Source organism: Rhinolophus ferrumequinum, chromosome 27 (assembly GCF_004115265.2).
Source record: "Rhinolophus ferrumequinum isolate MPI-CBG mRhiFer1 chromosome 27, mRhiFer1_v1.p, whole genome shotgun sequence".
NCBI classification, from domain to species: domain Eukaryota; kingdom Metazoa; phylum Chordata; class Mammalia; order Chiroptera; family Rhinolophidae; genus Rhinolophus; species Rhinolophus ferrumequinum.
Window position 1 is genome coordinate 12,697,977 of NC_046310.1, and position 22,826 is coordinate 12,720,802.

General features: G+C 47.3%; 1 protein-coding gene across 4 annotated transcripts in view; it reads right to left on the bottom strand.

The window, feature by feature from the left end:
- The window catches only part of SUSD4 (sushi domain containing 4), a 154,122-nt gene that overhangs the window by 77,541 nt on the left and 53,755 nt on the right, over positions 1 to 22,826 (bottom strand). For 3 of the 4 annotated variants that reach the window (XR_004422285.1, XM_033099864.1, XM_033099861.1), the window contains exons 1-2: positions 20,961 to 21,234; positions 20,193 to 20,366 (exon numbers count right to left, since the gene is read on the bottom strand). Coding sequence is in view for 3 of the 4 variants with exons in the window: in XM_033099864.1 (XP_032955755.1) it covers positions 20,193 to 20,331 (139 nt within the window). In the remaining variant the exon portion in view is untranslated. Of the gene's footprint in view, positions 1 to 20,192; positions 20,367 to 20,960; positions 21,235 to 22,826 lie in introns of those variants that run through there. The other variant, XM_033099863.1, reaches the window with a different exon arrangement.

The following is a 22,826-nucleotide window of genomic DNA, read 5'->3' on the forward strand; positions in this document are numbered from 1 at the left end:
TTGTTCAGAGAGGCCTACGGTCCAACCCCTGCCAACCGTCTGCCAACAGATACCACCTGCCTCCTGCTGGCCCATCACTACCCCTGCCTGTCTTGGCCCAATTCTGTCACTTCTCAGGGTCTCAGACTGGTGTAAAAAAAAAAAAAAAAAAAAAAGCTAAATGGCCACTACGGTTCTGGTCAAGAGTAAATGAGATGACATGCAAAGCACTGAGAAGGGTGCCCAGGATAAGTGAGTGTTGGTAAATCCACATCTCTTGCCTTTCATAGTTTCCTCACAATCATGACTGAGGTCTGCCCTGGGGGACCACTGTCATGGTGAATGAAACCATGGAGGACAGGTGGGGGGACCTGGGGCACACAAAGTAGAGAAAACCACTGAGGGTCCTCAGTGGCCTGCTATTGGTCTAGTTTTCATTTCAGTCATGTTCTCTAGGTCCGTGATATTTTCTAGATGAAACGGCAATATCCTTAAGGCTGATGTCTTTAGAAGTGTTTTACCCAATAACCCAAAAGGAGATTTAAAATAACAGAAAGGTTTGCCATTTTTCAGAGAATACTAGTATTGAATAGATGTCACTTGTCCCCAAATTAATCTACAAAATTAACAAAATGATCCTAAAATGTATCTGGAAGAATAATTTCACGGGACTAGCTGAGAACATTTTGAAAAAGAAGAGCAATGAGCAGGGATTTGCTCTATCAGGGTTTAAAACGTACAAGTAGTAAAATTGTGTGGTAATGACATAGGAAGAGACATCAAATCAATGGAATATAACGGACGGTTCAGAAACAGACCCAAATATCTAAATGATCTTAGCATATTATGAAGGTGGAAAACAAATGGACTATTCAGTAAATAGTATTGGTACAACTGGCTAGTCATTTAAATGAAAATAAACTATATCCCCACTTCTCCCAATACACAGAAATGAATTTCCAGATTGACTGAAAGTTCAAACATAACAAATAAAATATCAAAAATATAGGCAGATATTTAAATAACCTGGGTTGGCAAAGAACTTTCTAAGCATGACACCAAATGGCAGAAACCGTAGAGAAAAAAGGTTGATAGAATTCTCATAAGTGCTTTTAAAAGGCAAAAGGAAATTATACCAACAAGCATTGTAATATATGTGAAAGGGTGAATATTTGAGAAGTGTTTGCAAGTGAATAACAAAGAGCTAAAACATCAATGGAAAAATTGACAAAGAACATGAATCCACAATTCAAAACAAAAAATACACAATTCAAAACAAAAAATACAAGCGGCCAATAAAGACTATAAGACTACAAAGGCTGAAAGGCCACGCTGGACTTGAAAGCTCTTGAACATTCTATGCTACCTCCTGACACGGGATCTCTGCACAGGTTATTCCCTCCACTGGGAACACCCTCTCTTCTCCTGTTTAAATCCTTCAACTCTCTGCTCAAAGCTAACCTCCTAAGGCAGAGCCCGTCTCTCCTCCCATATAAGCACTTTCACCACCAAGTCATTTTCCACAGGGCGCTTTTTACAGCTTGTAATTATACATTTATTTTTGTAATTCTCAGTTTGTCTCCCCGACTGGGCAAATTGCCTGGGGTTGTTTCTTTGCCTATCATTGTATACGCAGCACAATGGCTAAATAAATTATAGGATGTACATAAAATGGAATAGTATGCAGTGAGTTAAAGTGATGCTATAAAAAAGTAACTTTTAAAAGAGTATAAAAGATATCACGATTTGTTGGTAAGTAGCAAAAGCAGGTCACAAAATGATACATTTAGTACCATTTTAGAGGGGAAAAAATGTGTACACATAGAAAAGAGACATACATCACATTTTTAACAGAGGGATGGTGTGCATTTGTCTTCTTAACTTTTGTTTATCCAAGTTTTCTTTTAAAAACTCAACAATGAATATATATATATCTTTTTTAATAAGAGGAAAAGATTAAAACTAGCTATGGTTTTCTCCTCTAACCCATGCGGTCCCTGAGTAATTGCTGTAGGAACTACAGTGGGTGTCCCTTCCACATATTCTCCCTGACCCTCCTTCTCCAACCCTCCATTTTTATTTCCATCAACAGGAAGAAAGAGAACATAGCCCAGCTGCAAGGCACCAGGTAGAACTGTTTAGCCCCCTCCAAGCCCTAGATTACCCATCTCAGAAAATAAAAACTAAACACATGAGCCCATATGCACTTTAAGAAAACCGTAGCTTTCCACTCAATAGCCAGACTCCCAAGAACAGTTCGAATGGAAGGTGAGTTACAACTTTTTGGAAATCTATGCTTAGCCTCAAGAATTATGTCTGCTCTATGAATATATGTGAACAGACCGACTGCCTAATAAAATGCAGGAAGGGGCATGTGGAGGTCTCAATATTGAAGGGCAAAGATCGTTCTTACAATATTGCAAAGAGATGGGTGGATTTTGTGTTTGGCATACACAGGCTAGGAGATAAGCAGACCCCGGTGAGTAAAAGCGTCATTGCCAGAGGTCAGGGTAGGGGTGGAAATGGGACCTAGTTTCTCCGGTGAGGGGCTCATACCACTAAAAACAGATTTCATGAGAGGTCAAGTACCACCGCTTGTCTGGCATCTGAACACAGTGAGGATGCACTGACATTGCACATTCCTGGGGCTTCCTTTCTTGAGAATAAAACTGGTAAGAAAAAGAAGAGCTAGTCTACACTTCATATACAGAAGATATTGCTCAAGAGAACTACTCATGGCTGAGAAAAGCTTCCCCTTGAAGAGCCGCCAAGGTCAATGTCTGCGATCCTTATCTCGATGGGTTCCATACGTCGAACTTCAACACCAAAAACGTTCACAGCCACACACACACACACACACACACACACGCGCGCGCGCCATGAGCTCCAGACGCCATGGCCCTCGTTTAATCAGGATGCACATTCCCCCTTTGAGGCTGGGCTGGGCACACTCTCCGTCCGTGAAGCTCTAGAACAAAGCAGGCTTTTCTTAGGCTCAAGGAGGAATTCAACATAAACTCATGGAAGACAGGCAGCTTGCTTCCTTGAGTCTGTCTGGACAATTTTCCTGAGTTTAGAACATTTAGCACTATTTCTTCTGTTCAGGGCTAGGAGTTTGGGGGTTAGAGAAAAACAAATTCTGCAGAATTTCTCATGCCTTCTTTTCTGTCATCTGTCTCCTCTCATTTACAACTTCTTATCTATATATCTTCTCTTTCTCTCTCTATAGTTTCTCTCTTACATAAGGGGGAAAAGATAACACCAGTAATTCGCTGTTCAGTGCACATACCATGTTTCCCCGAAAATAAGACCGGGTCTTATATTAATTTTTGCTGCAAAAGACACATTAGGGCTTATTTATGTTCCGGGGATGTCATCCTGAAAAATCATGCTAGGGCTTATTTTCTGGCTAGGTCTTACTTTCGGGGAAACACGGTAGACACAGCTTCGATTAAGCACTGTAAAATAAAAATGGGTGTTGTGGTGAGACCAGTGAGGCTGTTATATGGGAGGGGTGGTTACAAACCAATCGTGCAAATGCTGTCCCCAAGGTCGCTAAAGAACGCTTCCCACGGGGCTGCTTTTGGTTTTCATCCCTCCCCACCACCTCTGCAGTTTCACACTGCTGACCAGCCCCTTCCTAAACCCTTTTGTCCCTGACTTTGGCAACACTACGTCAACCTCTCTGAACATGCCCTTGGTCTCCTATGAGGAAAGTGAGGCACAGAGAGGTTCAAGGACATGTGTAAAATCAAGTGCTTATTAAGAGATGGAGCGGGGTTTCCAAACCAGGCCTCCTTCCTCGGCCTCTCCCCCAGCCCTCAGGGGCCTCTCTCTAGACTACTGAACACTGATTGTAATTACTACTTGCCATGAGATGACTCCTAAATCCTCATTTATAACCCAACTTCTCTCTTTCCCTCCTCATTCTCAAATGCCTGCTGGGCCATTCTACCTGCATGTCAAAATTTCAATATCTTAAGACCAAACTCATCATCTTTCTAAAATAAGCTTTTCTTCCTGACATCTCCGTTACAGTTAATGATGCCACCCTTCTCTCCGACACCCACACTAGAAACCTCTGGCTGCAATTTCTCCCTTGATCTTCCCTTCTGTTCTCTCCAATTCACCCTTTGAAATGTCTTCCCGGCTCTCTCTCCCCTCCCATTCCTGCTGCCAGGACCTTCTCTGGGCCCTTAGCACCCCTTACCTGGACTACTTCCTTCTGCTTACCTGCGTCCACACCCCCCTCCAGCAAACCTCGCGCCTACCATATCCAGACTCAACCCTGGAGCAGCTTTCTCATCCTCGGTGCACGGACACTTTGGGCTGGATAATTCTTTGTTGTGGAAGCTGCCCTGGGCGTTGTAAGACGTCCAGCAGCGTTCTGGGCCTCTACCCTCTAGATGCCAGTAGCACACACCCTCCGCCCCCCCTTTCAGTCACGACAATCAAAAATGTCTCCAGACATTGCCAAATGTCCCCAGAGAGGCAAAATCACCCCATTGGAGACCCATGGCCCCAATACTTGGCTCAAACACACTGCGCCCTTCAGAAAGTCTCAGTGGCTCACCAATGGACTCCTGTTCAGTTCTTGGGAAGGAAACAGTTTTTAAGAGATTAGGAAATTATGCTTTCTATTTATGATTTCCTTTTTCTTGAGGTTTTGGGCTTAACTACCTTTGGGGTGGGGTTCAAGGTGTGCTGGGAAAAGAGGGTCTAAAGTAGACAAACAGAGTGGCGGACAAATTCATCCTTGGTCTGACATCGGAAGCCCTTAGTGGCTGAACACCCCCAAACCTGGAGGCAGTGAGGCAAGGAGTGGTGAAGACATGGCTTCCAGGGCCTGAAGGCGTGCCTTGGGACCTGCCAGCCCCAGCACTTCCTAATTCTAGGACCTTGGGCCTGTCCTTTAGTCTCTCTGTGCTGTGGTTTGCATGCCTGAACATGAGTGTGAAAACAGTACTGAATTCACAGGGTTAAACGAGTTAATATGTGTCAGGCACTTGGAAAGTGCCTGGCAGGAAGCAAGTAATTGATAAACAGCCATCACCATCATCATCATCACGCTATTTCTAGCCTTACCGCCTGTGTGTCTCCAAAACACGCTCTCAGTTCAGGGCCGGGTGAGTCCTCACATACCTTATGCTCACCCACGGCAATGGGTTCTTTTTCCTCTAAAATTCTCTGTTCTCCACCTCCTGTGGGAATTGTCCACCCTTTGTAAGGCCTAACTCAAAGGACTTCTCTGCTATGAATCCTGCCCTCGTCAAGCAAGTCAGAAGCCATCGGAAGAAGTCCACAGCTGGACTCCACAATGCTCTGATTTCGCCTTCAACACATAATCGTCCTGTCACAATTACAGGTGACAGAATTATTTCCCAACAAAATACATCTCATCCCCTAAGGGCAGAAGTCCTATCTTAGACATCACGCTACAGAACCTGGGATGTTGTCCTTCACGTAGTAAGTACTTAGTAATTCTAACTTGGATGCATACATGAAATAATTAATCTAAGCCGCTATTTTATAATATGGTGATTTCTTATCTGAGACAAACATTTTAAGGCCTACGAATCCTTGACCTCCGTTGTACTGAGCTGGACATTCTTGCTAACATAGACTTGGAAAAGAAATGTTTCCCCATTTTCAGTTCTTAGTTGCCAGGTCTTAAGCATGACAAATACCATTGCTCCACTTTTCTTTGGGATGTTAAGTGTTGAATTCATATTCTCACACAAATTGTTCATTGTGTCATGGTACTTTTACTTCTGTGCTGGCTTTGCTGATCTCAGCACAGTTAAGTAAGGCACAGTCAAACCGCATGGTTTCCGTTGCTGGGCCTGAGGTTCTCAGCATGGAGGGCAGGGTTCCTCGTTTTGCCTGCTCCTGAGTCTCAGTGGGAGCGAGCCTGGCTCAGGAAAGACAAACCGCTCCACACAGCGTGCATGAAACAGTGGACTCCCAGCCACCAGTGTACCACACGAAAGGACCTGAGAGTTGGGACCTCTGTTCTCTGGAGATAATAACATCACCCAGTGTGCTGCCCAGAAACGGAAACGTTGCTATCAACAATGTTCTGGACATCATCAGAAAGAAACCGGTCACACTGGCCTTGGGCCAGCCCACGTGTCTGGGCAGCTGACGGCCAGCGCCCCTCGGCCAAGCCTAGGGGACGAGAGGGCCCCAGCCTAGCGGAAGGAGAGTCGGGTACATGGAACATTTAAATTCTACCCCAAAAAATCGCAAGGCTTATCGGAGTGTCCCTTCTAATTACAAATATATTTGAGGGAAATGAAAAGAAGTACTTAGCAGCTGTCATAAGCACATGAAATACATTACTCAAGACACAGAGGGGAAAAGAACCTATTCGAGAATGATGAAAGGAATTTGTGGAGAAAAAGAGTCATAGGAGGGAAGGAATAATAGAAGCGATAAGGGCTGGCATTCATTGGGCTTGCGTTCTGGGCCGGGCCTTGGTGTAAGTGCTTTTCCGTGTATTATCTCATTTAATCCAAATAACTCCCAAAAGTTGGGTCCTATTGTTCTTATCCCCAGTTGTCTGAAGGACGGCAAATGAGGTTATGGAAAAGACCCACCAGAGAGCAGGGGTTCCAGTCCCAGCTCTGCCACTAACCAGCTGTGAAACCACCAACTCACCCTCCTCCCTGGGTCTTCACGTCCACGCCAGTAAATAAGACAGACTCGAAAGCCTTCCAGCTCTAATTCTACTAACCCAAAGCCCAGACTGCGTGGATCATAGATCTGAACAACAAGGACATTTATTATGTTTCTAATATTCATTATCGCAAAAAAAAAAAGAAAAGAAAGAAAAAACTTTTTTCATGTGCCACTAAACCATCAGTTTATAACACTGGAAACAGTAGCATGAGTGCACTTATAAAGTCTATATTGCCTCAATATGTCATAACAACATGGTGAATTACAGGGATAAATGAGACAAAAGCATCACTTTCTCCTGTTTATTGGAATATTTCTCATGCTGCCCACATTTTCAGCAGAAAAAAATAAAGATGGATATCTTCCACACATAATTTTCGGCAATAGCACAGGCTTTGGGGTCCTGCCTGTCATTCCTCTCTGACTCCCCCACTCTGCCTAGCCCAGGTCCTTGTACATAATAAAAGCTCCATAAATGTTCCTCGAATAAATGATCATCCTACCTCTTCTACATCTATTTATTCTTTTACTATTTAAAGAGAACCCACTTAATAGCAGAGTTTTTCTAAATGGCACAGTGTTTGCAACTGCCAGGGAGGATGAAGGGTTAAATTAAAGGGGCAGCTCTCTGACGGCCATCAGTCCAGATGAACTTGTCAGCTGCCCTGGTTGCTTTTCTTCTTTAGCCCTTCTTTCCCTAGTACACCTTGAAGCTCAACCCATAGGTGTTTAAGCCCAAAACTTCAAGAGAAAGGCAATAGAAAGTAGGAAAAGTAATTTCCAAAGCCCTTGAAAACAGCTTCCTTCTCTGCAGGCTCTCTGTCAGTCGCTTAGCCACAGACTCACTCTAAGCAATTGGTTCTGAGTCTGTGTGTTGTTTTGTTTTTTTAACCCTTTTTGGTAATGAACCCATTTGAGAACCTGTTGAAAGCTACAGACCCTCTTCAGAGAAATTCAGACACAAGTCTTCATGCAAGCTCGAGGGTCGGGGTGGGGGCAGTTCACAGACCTCCAGAAGCTGGTCCACGGAAGGCACAAGGCTAAGAACTGTTCAAATGTGGTAGCAGACACAAGGGGAGCAAGCAAGGGGAGGTAGACCCCAGCTGACTTGGAGACTGCCATCTCTGTCGCGGCCCCTTCTTTAATGAAAAGGGTTACCGGGTCTCCTAACACGGGCTCCTTGGAAAGGCACCACAACCGAAGCTGGACACACAAATCATTCAGATGCTCCATTTGTTGCAACTTAAAACATCAGAAGAAGAAAGAAAAAGGACAAAGGAAATGTTTTGACTAGAAAAGAAGAAATTACCCCATAAAAAGAAAAATTCGAAATGACTTAAAAATACAATTGGAGATAGCCTCCTATTATGGTAGATATTAACCAGTCACTTCTCCCCAGGCTAAATCCACGTAATAATTCAATATTTACTTGACCTAAACCAGGGGTGGGCCCACGGGGTGGTCTGGGGAGCTACTTGCAATTGATTTTTTTTAGTGGCCAGCGGCTATAATCGAATAATGGAAGTGTCTAACCGTCGGTTGATTAGGTTAGAGCAAACATTATAGCCCTGTAATTTTGGAAACTGCAAATCTGAGCTTCCAGATCATCTCTGGATCCTGCCATCAGTGTCTGCATGTTAGTCTGTAAAGAGCAAACCCTAGTTTGGTGAATGATGTAATAAAACGTATGACTAGGTAGGTACATGGCTTGTAAACTCCCCAGCCCCACTCACAGGAAGTTCATGTGGCTACACCTTTGCTCATATTGCTTCTTACTCCCCTTCTTCTCCTAACTGCTACTCTTCCTTCAGAGCTCAGCTCTGCTATCACCTCCTCCCAGAAGCCTTCCCTGATCTCCCCTGGCTAGGATAAGAACTCTGGGTCCTCATAGAATCTTTCCATCAGAATTAACATTTAGCTGTAGTATCTTCCAACGACTGAATTATGTCCCCCAGGATCTGTATGTTGAAGCCCTAACACCCAATACGACTGTGTTTGGGCACAGGGCCCATAAGGAGATAATTAAGGTTAAATGAAGTCACAAAGGTGGGGTCCTAAGCCAATATGCCTGGTGTCCTTATAGGAAGAAACACCAGAGTGCTTCCTCCCTTTTCTCTCTCTCCCTCCATGCACACACAGCAAGAAAAGGTCATGTGAGGACACGGCTAGAGGGTGGCCATCTGCAAGCCAGAAAAAGAGCCCTCTCTAGAAGCCAACCATGCTGGCACCTTGATTTTAGCCTTCCAATCTCCAGAACTATGAGCAAATAAATGTTTAAGCCGCCCAGTCTGTGGTATTTTGTTATGGCAGCTCAGGTGGATTGATAACACATATCAACATGTAGACGTGAGCTCCTTGAGGCTGGGGCTCTCCTGGAGTCCTGCTTCTAGTCTTAGCACCTACGGAACACAGTCCTTGCACAGAGCACGTACTGAATGCATTCCTGTTGTGTAAACATAAGAGTGGATGAGAGAAGAGAAGAGGCTGAAAGACCTCCTCGCTCTCTCATCCTTAGGAGCGCAAAGCCAGGTTGGGACCCCGTCAGGTCAGAAGAAGTGAAAACTCAGACCCTCCAGGTGCTGTCACTCACTGAGGGAGGGGAAGGTTCAAGGCCGCGCCAGAGATCAGCCTTATTGTCCTTCCTGCCGACGACTGCAGCTGTTGTTGCCGTCTGACCCAGATGTCAGAAGCAAGAGCAAAGAGAGTTTAGAAATAATAAAATGCTCAACTCAACAGGCTCTTTTATTCACAGAGTAGCAAGCCTCGGCGGCCGAACCTGGATGCAGAGTCCACTGACCCAGTGACCAAGCCAGGGGTAGGAGTCTGGGACTAGCTATGTCTGGCGGGGCTTTGAGACATCAACCAGGGACAGCCAGGTGCCCACCCCTGAGGAACTCACATCTACATCTACCATGGCCGTCCGATGTCAGGGGTACTCTCTCAGTCCTTTGTACGGTCGCCAGTCAGGAAACACATTTCCTGAGTCTCTAGAACACACGCAGCATAGTCAGGTTAAAAAAGATGACTTCTTTGTCACCCCAATAATCTTTAATGAAAAGAATAAGAAAAGATGAATCCTAGCTGTGGCTCCTAGCTTCCAGGAGATTCTATAAGTAAAAACAGAACAAACACATAATAACGATGAAGAAAATGAGGAGACTGATAGTCAACTCTTATTCAAGTCTCACTACGTGCCAGGCTCTATTCCACGTACAAACCCATTTCATCCTCACAGCAGTTCTGTGGCTTGGAGAGTATTACCCCCATTTTACAGATAAGGAAATGGAGGCAGAGACAGATTAAGCACTTCGCTCCACATTTAAAGCATTCAGGCAGTAGAGCTGGGATTCGACCCCGTGGGCGGGGGGGAGTCTATCTCTACACCCTTGTTCTTCGTGACCACCTTAAAGCATCACGTGGGTGATAGAGACCTCCTTTCTCCTCCTGTTTAGGACAGGGATGGACTGAGTGCGGTGTTTTCATAGGTTGCGAGATGAAAGCATATAAGGAGGTGCACACTCAGGTGGAAGCAGATGGGGCCCTGGGGCGGCTTGCTCAATCCCCACTCTGTCCAGGCAGGCCCTCTGGGGGGAGTCAAGGGCGTGGTGTCTACCCCCTGGACCAGACCACCTCCATCGTCCTCCCCAGCCCAACAGTCCATGATTCTAGTGTAAGTTAGAGAAGCCAGGAGCCATCCACGAGGCCACAGAAGGAGTGGAAGTAAGATGTAAGCTATCTCTTAAGGGACAGGAAAGCTCTGTGAAGGTACGAAGGGGATGACAAAGGGGGGTCCAGGCCAGGGAACAGCTGTGTGAAGGCCAGCTGGAGGAACCAGCATGAAGCCATCAGGCAGAGAAAACAAATGGGTTCAGCAGATCCGATTGGAATTGTGCTCCCCTCTTGTTTTTCTAGGTCAATGGACCATCCTTTGCCCAGCGTCTTTCTCCTGGAACACTTGATGAATATGTGTCCATCTTGCTTTTCAGCTCGAGGAGAGCAACTGCGTGTGTCTATCTTAATCCAGGACGAGGGCTGACAATACAGAGTCTAAAGGAACCTGAAGGCCCAGGGAGAAACTGGCTTGGTACAACCTCTCGCATTTCCATGGAAGTTAGCTTCTGCTACATCACCGAGAATATGACCTAGTTTAGCAACGACATCAACACAGCAGGTACTAGAGAAAATGCCAAGTATTAGAAGACCAAGGCACGTAGGAGGTGAGATGAACACAAACCTTGTAGCAAAGTGAGGCAGAGACCAGTCACCAGCTCTGCTTTTGATGAAAGCCCCTGGTAACCACACGGCAAGGAGGAAACTGAGAAAGAACAAATTTAACAGCAGCCGCAACAAAGGACTTGGGGGAATCTGCCCTTGAGCGTGGCTGCAATTCACCCAAGGCACAAAGGCGATGGCTACAGAGACAGGGCGGGATGATTCCCATTTTTAGATCCTCTATGTGTTTGGGGGAGCCCGCGAAGAACTGGGTCTTCCTTCATCTGAAGATGACAAAGGGCAGAAGCTCTGCACACTCATTACCATGTAAATGAAAACGGCAAAGGCAGACTTTCAGCAAAGCCGCAATCAGGGGGATAAATACCCAGCTACCTCATGAAACCATGCAGGACCCTCTTCTATTAATTCAAAGCCCATTGGTCAGCTTTCCTTTTAAGGACTCCTTCCCCAAAGCAGACCCTGGAATTCCAGGAGCCCCCATGTGGCAAAGGGCTGAGGACATTCAGGAACCAAGGAGAGGCTGCAGAGGGGTGCGCGCAGCACGGCTGACAGGCTGTTTTCCTAACGGACTCCAAGGCTGGAACAGAGAGGATTTCCAGGCATTCCTGCACAGGACTAGCAATCCCAAGATGTCCAGCCCACAGACATCCGAAAGCAGCACCCCACCTGCAGAGCTATAAAGAGATTCTCAAAAACTAGAGACAGCCGGCAGCTGGGGGATGAGAGGAGGCATTCAACACGGAGTAAGCGCTTACGGAGTCTCTAGATCTAAATGCTCCCACCATCCTACCTGAGCCTGAAGATGCTGGCCCACTGCGCGCAGATGCTTCCAGCCCCAGAAACGCCACGTGCGGTAAGGGGAACACGTGACACACCTGCCTCCCTCACGGACCTCTGAAGCACCTAAAATGAATCCCTCGCCTACCTCACAGGTTCAGTTTCTTCCCCCCCACCTTCCTGAGGCTTCTGTGAGCCCGCAAAAGGGCTGACGGGGCGTGGGCCAACAGCTACTGAGAGTTGCTTTCAACTGCACAAGGACCTCCAGACACGACTATTCAATGAACACACCAGCAGCAGGGGGGCACAGACGGCCACATCCTATTTTGCAGCCCAAGAGCTCCTCCAGATACCTGTCATCATGTCCACACAAAATGAGCTTTCACGGGGGGGTAGGGGGGGGGCAGGGCCCACACGTGGGGAGGCGTTTCCATGCTGTGGACTCAGGGAAGCAAAAAGCAAAAACAGCCCTAGGTGCAGTGGAGAGAGGTGTTCTTCCAGACGGGCAATCACAACTGTTTGTATTTATAAAACGCTTTTTCTCCTGAGCCTGCCTCCTCCATACCTGCATGTTGCACCCCCTGGGAAGTAGACAGGAACAGCCTTGTGACCCCTGATTTCCAGATGAAGAAACCAAAGCATGGAGAGGTTAAGTGACTTTGCTGCAGAGGTGACAGAGCTGGTCCCAGGGGGTGGGAGTGACGGAGGGATCACTCTCTAACAATCGCACCTTTGAAGATTAACTGACAACCCCAGAAGATGAATCTTTGAAGGACTGGAGGATAGGGCCATTGAAGGATTTGTGGAGGCAGGACATGCACGGGAAGCGCTGAGCACGTAAGAAGCTCCAGTGCCCCAGCAGTGCTGAAGACGGGGCCACAGCCAGCGAGAAGGAAGTCCCCCAGCCACCATCATTGCACTCACGCACATGGTCTCCTCTGCAGCCAAAGCTGTCGGTGGCCACCTAGTGACTCGGCTCTCCAGTTACCTGTGTCCTCCTGATGGAGGCTGGAAAATATCTGGACTCTTCTGCAGTCAAGCCTCACACATCTATGCAAATCCTCCACCATCCCACCCACAGCCGTCCTCCCTCCTGGCCCTGCTCTCCTTTCGGTCCAGTTGGTATGGGTATGGGTACCCAGCACGCAAAGTACTTAAACCATCCTAATACCATCCTAGAACCATCCTAGTAATAACAGAAGAATGAATCTGGCCTCCCAATCAGAGTGGGCAATCAATAGCCGGGATCAAGTTCTGTAGTTGTTGTTGTTTTATTCTTATTACCAATACTCATTATCAGCACAACTCCTCCTCCTCCTTACGGGCATCTCCTCTTGACACTTAAATGTGGATGTTTCCTGGGTTTCATCCTCAAACCCTCTTCTTGGCTCATTCTATCTACACTTGCTTCCTGGGAAAGCCCATCCCTCCCATAGCGCCAGTAACCCTCTCCATGTACATGCTACACAAATCTACATCTCCCGCTCTAATCTTTCTCCTGAGCACCAGTGAGTTTTCATCTGCCTAATGGACAGATGGTGCCCAAATGGATGTCCTGCAGGCAACGCAAGTGTCCTCATCCAAAATGAACTCATTAGTCTCTCCCCAAATGACCACTGCCAGGGCTCCACTAACGGATCGTCCTCCATCCCTACATCCAGCCGGCCGTCTGGTTTCTTTACGTCTTTTACATGGATTCATTCTTCTCTAGTTAAAGCCCTCATCACATCCCTCCAGGGCCAAGGCAAAAGTTTCCTAACTGGCCCCCACTAGGCTGTAAGTTCTCCAAGGGCAGGCCTTTGTGTTATCCCCGCGGTACCCTCCACCTAGTCACTGGTTGATGCACAACAAATATTTAATAAGCAAGGGTTTCTCTGCCTCTCCATATTGTCATCTTCCATATTGCTAAAAAATTCTTTTCTAAACCAAAGATCCAATCATGTCATTGCCCTGAAGACATACTTTGTAGTCAGTGTGACACTCAAATTCCTAAGCGTTATAGTGAGCGGCCATGGCGGTCCCCTCTGCCTGTCCAGCCTCTTTTCTCAATCTCGCTGCCCATCACTAAGGCAGCCCTGATCTAATCCTGGTCTTCAGTACATGTTCTTTCTCATTCTGAGCCTCTGCTTACGCTATTCTCTCTCCTGAAAAACAAACAAACAAACAAACAAAAACACTTTCTCTGCCTGGAAAATTACTTTATTACTCAAGACGTAGCTCACATGTCATCTTCTTTGAGAAGCGTTACCTGCTCCTCCCCTTTCTCCAGAGTCTGAGATAAATCTCCACTCTAGGAACTACGATACCACATCATGAGGGAGAGTTTTATGGGACCGCTGGGACCAAGCATCAGTGACCACCTAATGATTTCAATAGCACATATCCATCTTGGCCTGTGCCACTGGGTATTGCTATGTATCTGTCATGCTATATCCTTTCAGGACAAAGGAAGCTCTTGGTAACCCCAGCACAATGAGAGTAGCAAGCATTCATTATCAGTTTGTGGGTGATGATGTTGTTACCTCAAATAGTTACCCTTTCCACTACTAATACATTTGATTCTCACAACCACCACGGGAGGCAGATGGTGTATTATTCCCATTTCCCAGATAACAATAATAAAACTGAGGCAGCCATTAGGTTACTATCACTGAGCCAGACGGGGGACAGTAGCAAGGAAACCTGGCCCTGTGTACTTTCTACTGGACCCTGTCTCTCTCCAACTCATTAGCTCAAGAAACGAAAACATACTAAGTCATGACAAGCAAACAAGCACCTCCCATCTATAAAACAACAGTGTAAACAGAGCGGTGATAGAAAAAAAAAACAGGTGCCCCATTTCCAGAGGGAAAAATCTGGGCAAGCCTTTTAAAGGCCACATAGCTATTCAGAACTGATTGTTCTACACCAGAGGACTGCAAGTTTCTAAAAGGTTATTTCCCCATTTGGTTAAAGGATGATTTAAACATAGAGGTGACTCCAATCAGCTATTGAGTATATGCTGTCATACTATTGCTTAAATTTGCAGACGTGTCCCCCAAAAGAAACTGTTAAAATGTATCCTTGGGTTAGATTCTAACATTGAGACTCAGAGTCTAACAGAACAATGGGAGCCTCTCACAGGTTTAAGCTTCTAAGACTATCAAATTTCTACACAGCAAGCAGATCCTGTTGTTTCTCGCCTGGAGAGGATCAGAATCTTCTGAGGTTAGTGTTTAGGGAAGTCCTAAGGGTTCTTCTACAATCTGAGAATCTGAATTTGGAAACCAGCTAGATCGGTAACAACATGATACACACAAGCTTTATAGAACCCACTGTAAGACTGGATTTCATTGTTTTTAGAAGAACCTCCCTCACTGGTTCACCCAATTTAACCACGTACATCTTCGATAAATGCAATCAGACCGAAGAAATAAGGTCTTTTGGGATTCTGTTACACGGAGAAAAAGGAATATATACATAGCACATGAGTGACCCTCGTTGTGTAGCTCTGCTCCCGTGCTGGTAATGCCAGGAGATAAAAGTCACCAATTTCTGGCAGAAACATGAGACAACCAGGTGGAACCTTCATTTCCAAAAAACAACAACAAACAAATAAACAAAAAAAAAACCCTTACTTATCCGCTTTCGTGAAAAGCTCAATTTATTGGGATAATGATGAAATGATCATTGATCAAGTTTACTGAGCGCTGCAGTTTCTCTCACTTCTAAGAATAAAAATCCATTCCTGGAGACTAGGCATTCACTCTACAGGTTCACACTGGTGTCTGCCCCCCCGCCGCCCCCTGGGGCGTGAGCATTTTCACTCCAGAGGGGAGTAACAGACGCCCATCTACCACTGTGCTCCCAAGTTTAGTGTCATTTCCAAATAACAGTAATTGTTTTTGTCTCTTTGATGTTCCCAGTTTACCTTGTTTACGATTAATAAAGCGATGACAATCTCCTCAATTAGAAATCTATTTCAAAATGTACTTTTAAGTCCAGTTTGTGAGCAACTCAATTATTTCCATTTGTTTTTCTTCTTGAGTGGCTAATGTCTTCTGTCTTAGAGTAGGACAACTATCTTTTTCTTTAAAAAGAGGAAATTCTTCCCTAAAACTTAACGTCTTAGGCTCATACCAACAAACACGCCTCAAACAAAAACTCAGATCTCACAAACCATCTTATTCTTACTTCAAAGTTAACCTTTTTGATGGACATAGAGGGTATTCTGCTCAGTGAAATAAGTCAGAGAAAGACAAGTACCGTGTGATCTCACTTACATGTGGAATCTAAAAAACAAAACAAACAAATAAACAAAACAGAAAACAAACTCAGAGATACAGAGAACAAGTTGGTGGTTGCCAGATGGGAAGGGTTTGGGGGGATTGGGGGCTGCGTGAAAAAGGTGAAAGGTATTAGAGGTGTAAATTGCCAGTTATAAAAATAGTCATGGAGATGTAAAGTACAGCATAGGGAATATAGTCAATAATATTGTAATAACTATGTATGGCTTCAGGTGGGTACTAGACTTGCGGGGAGTGGGGGAATCACTTTGCAAGTTATATACATGTCTAATCACTACGTTGTACACCTGAAACTAATATAATATTGTATGTCAACTGTAACTGAGAAATACATTTGAAAACATTTTTCTAAAAGTTAAATTTTGTGAGGTGCCATATCCGCTCCCTCCCTCAGATCTCATCCCAGAGGTGCTACGGCTTCTCTAGAGCCTTTCTTGAATTTTCCTCCAACCTCCTAGGCTACTCCACATGGAAGGGGCCTCAACTGCCATGAAACTCGTGCCTTTTTGTAACCACCCATGGTAATTCTTTTCTAAATGGGGTGGCAGTACTTGGGAATCTTTTTTCTTGCTGCCAACCAGCACCAAGCACCTTTTATGTGTCCGATGCAGTGCAGGGTGCCTGGACAGAAAGAAAAAAAGAAAAAGAATAAAGTCGAGGTTCTGGCCGTCAGTGGGCTATGGTCTAGTGGATGAGACAGCACGAGGATAGGGGTTATACCTAGTGGCGTGGCGCCCAGGTAAGGGGAGAATTTAGTAACTGGGGAAATAGGAAAGAGGTGGGAGCATCTAAAGTTGGGTCTTGAAGATAAGTTTGCTCATTGGGCAAAAAATAGAGAGTAAGCGAGTGTTCTTTAGGTAAAAAGAACATTATATACGGCAGCGCTTGGCACAGGGTAGGGATAGGCACTCGGTACGTATTGAATGAACGAAGCAAAGGCCAGGAAGATTACAGCACTGTCTGAGCCCCCCGCCTCACGACTCCTGTCTACACTTTCGGAGCGCTTACGTGATTTCCATCCGTCATATCCACCCTGCTAGTTAGGCCGCATCCTCCTCATTTTCTGGATGAGGAAACTGAAGCGTTCAAGGCCCAACGCCCCGAAGCTTTCAAGGAGCAGAGCCTGGCCTGCATTTCTAGTCATAGAGGGAGGTGTTCCTGAGCTCACTTTCAAGGCCCCATTTATAGAGCAAACTCTCAGCTCTCTTCCTCTACACCTAGGTGAGCCACTCCAGGCATCCCTGAAATACCCCCAAAATATCCACTGCAAATATGCAAATACCCCCAAATATACCTCTGGTAATGCATACTGGGGTGGAGGAAGAGAGAAGCAGCCAAAGCCACGCTCCTTGCAGATTCTGGGAACAGCAGGGACCTGTCTGCCTATAAACCCGAAGTTAGTCTTCTTGGGGTATTTGGTCTTAGTGGCCCCAAATGAGGACTCCTTTCCCTAATTTACAAAAGATAATGTGGAAAGACCCACTCAAAAGTCATTTGAGGCCAGTTCAGACTCATGAACTCTCTCCCAGGGCTCAAAGGATTGAATTGACTCTCCGTCTTTCCGCAGCAAAACATTTCATTTTTGAGAGAATTCTTTTTCCCCGTTTCCTTCATCTGATCATTTTCTCAATTTCTCCTGTTCTAGTTCAGGCTTTTCCTGTAATACCTGTATTGGACACACACTTTTTTTTCTCCCAGCTGAGACTATTATATCTTGCTATTGTGGTGTTCCTTTTCCATTGAAAGCAACCAAAATGAAAATCCACATTTCAGAACAGTATCTATTATATATGCACCTTTTTTTGTGGATAAAATAAAAGAAAGCACCCTCTCAAGGATGATTTTTCAGCTCTGTGCATCGCCTGAAGATTAGATACTACTAGGTGAGACTTGCTCTCTCATAGGCCATCTGATTTGGGTAATTCGGAGTGAAGGCAGAAAGTCTAGAGTCAGACTGACTTAGATTAAGAAATGCTTTCATTTAAAGCATTGCTAACCAAAGTGTGGTCCTTGGACCAGTAGCAAGAGTTATCACCTGTGAGCTGGTTGGAATTGCAGATTCTCAGGCCCCACCCAGAGCAACTGAACCAGAATCTGGTTCAATTTTAACAACATCCCACGTGACTTGTATGCACAATCACATTTTAAAAGCATAGGTATAGCATTCAGGTGAATTTCCTTTTATTACATTCCTGTAATAAAGACATTCCTGTACAGTGAACTCCATAGAACCTTCCCCTTCACCCTTCTCCACCCAAACTGTTTATTCGTGGAGGAATTCTGAAATGACAGATGTTCTTCCAGAAGTTACACTCTCAGCCTGAAGGAGCTCAAGATGAAACAAAGCTGATGCCTAGCCTTTCTGCAGCATGTGAGGACCTCAAAAGGCAGATCTTTGAAACTGAGAGGTGACAGGCAAAGCTTACTCCCAGCTTCTTCTTCAAGGCTCTGGATCTTGTTGCTTGATACCTTCTCCCCTCAGAAGAGAGGCACAAAAGATGTGTTGTACAAGCCGGTGGGTGACTAACGCTAGACCGAGGGGGCGTGTTGTACACTGAGCTCTGAGATCCTTGAGCAAACGGCAGAACCAAGAGCACAATCTTCAAATCTGGGCTGTACTCAGACCTCAGACCTCCAATAACAACACTCGACGCATACGTAGAGGAACCCTGATTAATCCGTCGTGGACATGGGAGAAACGGATCAAGAGGACGGAAAAATCGCGTGGACCTGGTCTGAGAGAATGAAAGCCAGCACTGGAGGCCCGAGAAGAGAAGGGGGAAGGAAATGACTCAGCCCTGCTCCATTGTTCTGCCCACCAACTTCCCCGCCCCAGAATGGAGGAACTAACGTCTGGGGCTGGGCATTGGCTATGACCAAAGTCCTGGCAGGCCACACAGGTGCCACCTTAGCATCCCATTGGACCTGGTCCTCTATGAAGAGGAAACCTACCTCAGAGACATTTCTATAAAAATAAGAGCACCAAAAAAGTTACCCCGGGTTAAAAAACAAAACAAAACAAAATCCCCCCAAACCGGGTCCCCTTCCGAAGCAAGTGTTTTCTCACTAATTCTGAAAGACAGGCACATCACGGAAAGCTCTTTTATACACTGGACATCTTCAGATCTCTACGCGGAAGGCCTGAGTTACTGATTACTCTGTGTTAAAGCCCAACTTTATGCCCCTCCCCTACTTTTGCTTATTATTTTTCATTCATTTTTTTCCATCTTCACCTTGGAATCCTCTGAAACAGCAATATTTCTAAACACTAGAATGGTTTGTGTACATTAATCAATACCTGTTTTTCCACCAGTTATAATTTATTTCTATATTAACATCATCTCTCAGCTCTGGAAACATGATTCTGCCCTTTCACTTTGCCCACATCAGCAAGCTCTCAGAAAATCTGGACCGGAGAGCTGTGATGGACAATGAAGGGCAGCCTCAGAAATTCAGACAGGAACTCCAGCTGTCCTCCCTGCCACAACCCAAAATAGCCTTCCCCCGAAAACTGAATATGTTATAGGTTAGCCACCCAGGGTGACTGAGGCTACCAGTTTCATTTTAGCTAACTTCCACTTCCTGGAAAAGCACTTGACTTTATTCCCGCCTGGAGAAGCCAAGTAAATCAGGCCTGGAGAAGCCAAACAATCCTCCAGAAACACGTCTCTGAAGGAAAACCTCTGCATTCCCTCCCCACCTGCTACATGCCCAGACATGCCGGAACACACCACCTCCCAAGGAAAGAGAAAGTTAACTTTCAAATAAACCTGTCCTGCAGCCAGTCTGGCCAGGTTTTCAGACTGTTCATATTCACAAAGGTGGTTCTTGCAACTGAAACCTGACCTGTGTCTGCTGAGAGCATAGACAAGGGTCAGAGGTCCACAAACACACTTTATCCACAAATACGCTACCTCCCCACCCCCTTTCCTGGCCAAAGAGAGAATACCGGGCCAGGCTGATTGTCTTTCCTTCAGAGAAGCCAGGCTAGCCTGCTAGGTGGAAGCTCCAGAGAGGAGGTGGGTGTGTGAAGCTCAGCGAGCTCCACAGAGCAATTTTCTGGGAATTCCAGGGGTTTTGAAGAAGGGTGGTCTTAGGCTGGGACACAGGGGCTCCTCAGGCTCTCAGGTACCCCAGAAGTCTGGGTATACGGGGGATTCGCAGGGCTGTCCTTCTTCCAGCCAGGTCCCCCTCCCTGCCGTCCTGGGCCCTCCTGGTCACAGTGGGGTCACTCACCGCCCGTGAGCTGTGCAGGGCCGAAGCACAGCGCCAGCTGAAACCACAGGATCACGGCCAAGAGTCTCTGGGGGGACTGAGGCTGCTGCTGCTGCTCTAGAAATCCATCTCCATGGCTCGGGTTCATTCCATAATACATCTTTCATCCACAGAGGGCATCCGGCTTGCAAGAGTCTGCAACCAGGAGCGAACACAATACCCCAAGCTGCCGGGGCTCCGGGGGCCACGCTCCAGCTCCTGCTCCTCCGCCCTGGGACTGGGAGCCTCGGCTTCCCCAGCTCCATCCCTGGTCCTCCCCCACGCCCTCCCCCTTTCCCACAGCGCGATGCCCCCCGCTTTCCCCCAGCGCCGGTACACTGAGTAAGAGCCACCGCGGGATGCTGCGCGTGCGGGAGGATGGAGGAGGGGACAGCGGGCAGGGGGTAGCGCAGATTGGCTTCGCGCCGGTCCCTGGGATCCAGCGGCTGTGACCACGATAGGAAAGTCTAAAGCCTTCCAGCGTCTTTGGGCAGAAAAACCACTTTTCCCTGGGCCTAGATACGTAGGTCACTCTTAGGAATCTCACGATGTGCCATCAGTTTCCCTCAGATACTTCTCTGATTTTCCCCAGGATGGGGATGGGTCCTATTGCCCGGTTCCCAATGAGATTGCTCTGCGCTGTCAAAAAATTCCTTCCCTGGGGGTGCACAACCAGGCACCAACTCCCCTTCCTGGGCCTGCGCGTGCCTCCCCGGGATGGAAAGCCCCTTCCGGGGCTCTGGGTCTTACCTGTGGGTCTCATGCATGCAGCTTCCTTCCCTCCTCCGCCTCCTCCCCCCGCCAGTCTCACCCGCATCTGTGCGCGACCTCTGCTGCCGCCGCTGCGCGAGCCAGAGACGGAAGCCTCGGCGGCGGCGCCCGGCCTGGGCTCCCCCCGCCCGCGCTCTCCCTCCCCAGGCTCCGGGAGCGGCCGGGTGCGGGGTAGTGGGGAAGGACGGCAGCCCGGCCGCGCGCCCCCGAGGAGGCTCCGGCGCGCCCGCTACCTGAGCTCGTGAGCGCGCAGCGGTGGCGCGGAAAGTAGGAGGGGGCGGGGGCGGGGCAGAGGCGCGCGGCGCGGGGGCGCGCGCAGGCACGCGCCTCAGCCGACTGAGCGGTCGTCGCGGCGGGGGATGGGGACCAGCGCTGGCGGGGAGTGGGAAGGGGCCCGCAGCCGCCGCAACCAATGGGAAGCCCGCGCGCCTGCACCTGTCGGGGCGCGAGGCGCCAGTGGCCGCTCTCGCAGGCGCCGGGGCAAGGGCGCCCCCTCTCTGGTGTTGGACAGCGCTCCCCACCAGGGCTGCGCGCGATCCCGGGTGCCCGCCGAGGCCTCCACGCAGCATCTGGTGCCACCAGCTCGCGTCTTGGTGCGGGAGAGCGCTCCGCTTAGGCTGCTGCCGCGGCGGTGGCGCCAAACCGTGGGAAGAGAGTGCGAGGCCCGGCTGGTCCCCATCCCAGGACCCTCATCACCAAAAGGGGTAATTTGTTGGGGCGGAGTGGCCAATTGCTACAGTCTCTTATTTTCCAGTACGGTCGTCTGTTTTCATCTCCCACCCGGGCCAAGGTTCTGTGTGTCCCCTTGGGTTCTCCCTCCCAGCTCCCTTGTTATTTGTCCTTTCTTGAACCGCAGGCGTCTTGGGCTAGGACTTAGCCTGTCTTGGAGATGCACTGGTCCCTCCGAACCTCCGCCCGAGGGCGCTCTACGGAGGGCTGGGGAGAATGATCAGTGCAGCTGCCGAAGTTTGGATACGGAGGAGGTTATGTGGCCCTGGATCAGAACCCAAGGGGGTCGAAGGTGTTTGCTCTCCCAGCCCCTAGTGGAGCGAGTTTGCCTCGTCGGTGCAGTCTCTCTGGCCATTTCTTGTCCCTGCACTTGCATGCAGGGGATGCATCTCTCACTTCCCACTGGCTCTAGCCCCCGCTGTCCTTTCCCAAGACAGGCCTTCCTTTGCCTGCCAGGCTCCGTGTGTCAACGTCGCAGCCACCGTAGTTAACGGGGGTGAGCTAACGAGGTCGTGTCAGCAGGCAGTACTTACAACCAGTGGCACCCCATTATTCTGTACAATTTGTGGCCATGAAAACCATGTTTCTAATACCACCACCAAATCATCCTTTGCCTCTCCCAGCTTTCCCTACATACTGATGGTCGTTGGAAAATTACAGCTCTTACGGGGTCTACTCTTACTGGGAGTAATTTTAACAAATTCTTTCAGAATAGATTAACTTTTAGTAGATAAATCAAACTCAGCATGTTATATATATATTTAGTTATTTTTGCTTTGTAAAATTGAGATGACATCTTTGCACAAAATAAGTCTAACATTTTGACGAGCACAGGTTCGTTCCTGCTAAAGCTTGTACTTTGGGGCGCCGAAATATTAATTGGGCACTGTTCCAGATTTCCAAAGTCTTATGACTGACTTCTACAGTTTGAATATTTATTTCACTTTTTTGTCCCAAAAATTTCTAAAGCTTTTCCAGTAGCCATTAAATCAACAAAGCTCAAAAACATTTTTGACCCTGCCCATATTTTTCCAGTCGTAAGAGATATATCGAAATACTATTGAAATCTATTCTTCAGTTGGAGCACAATCCATTTGTACAGAGAATATCAGGATT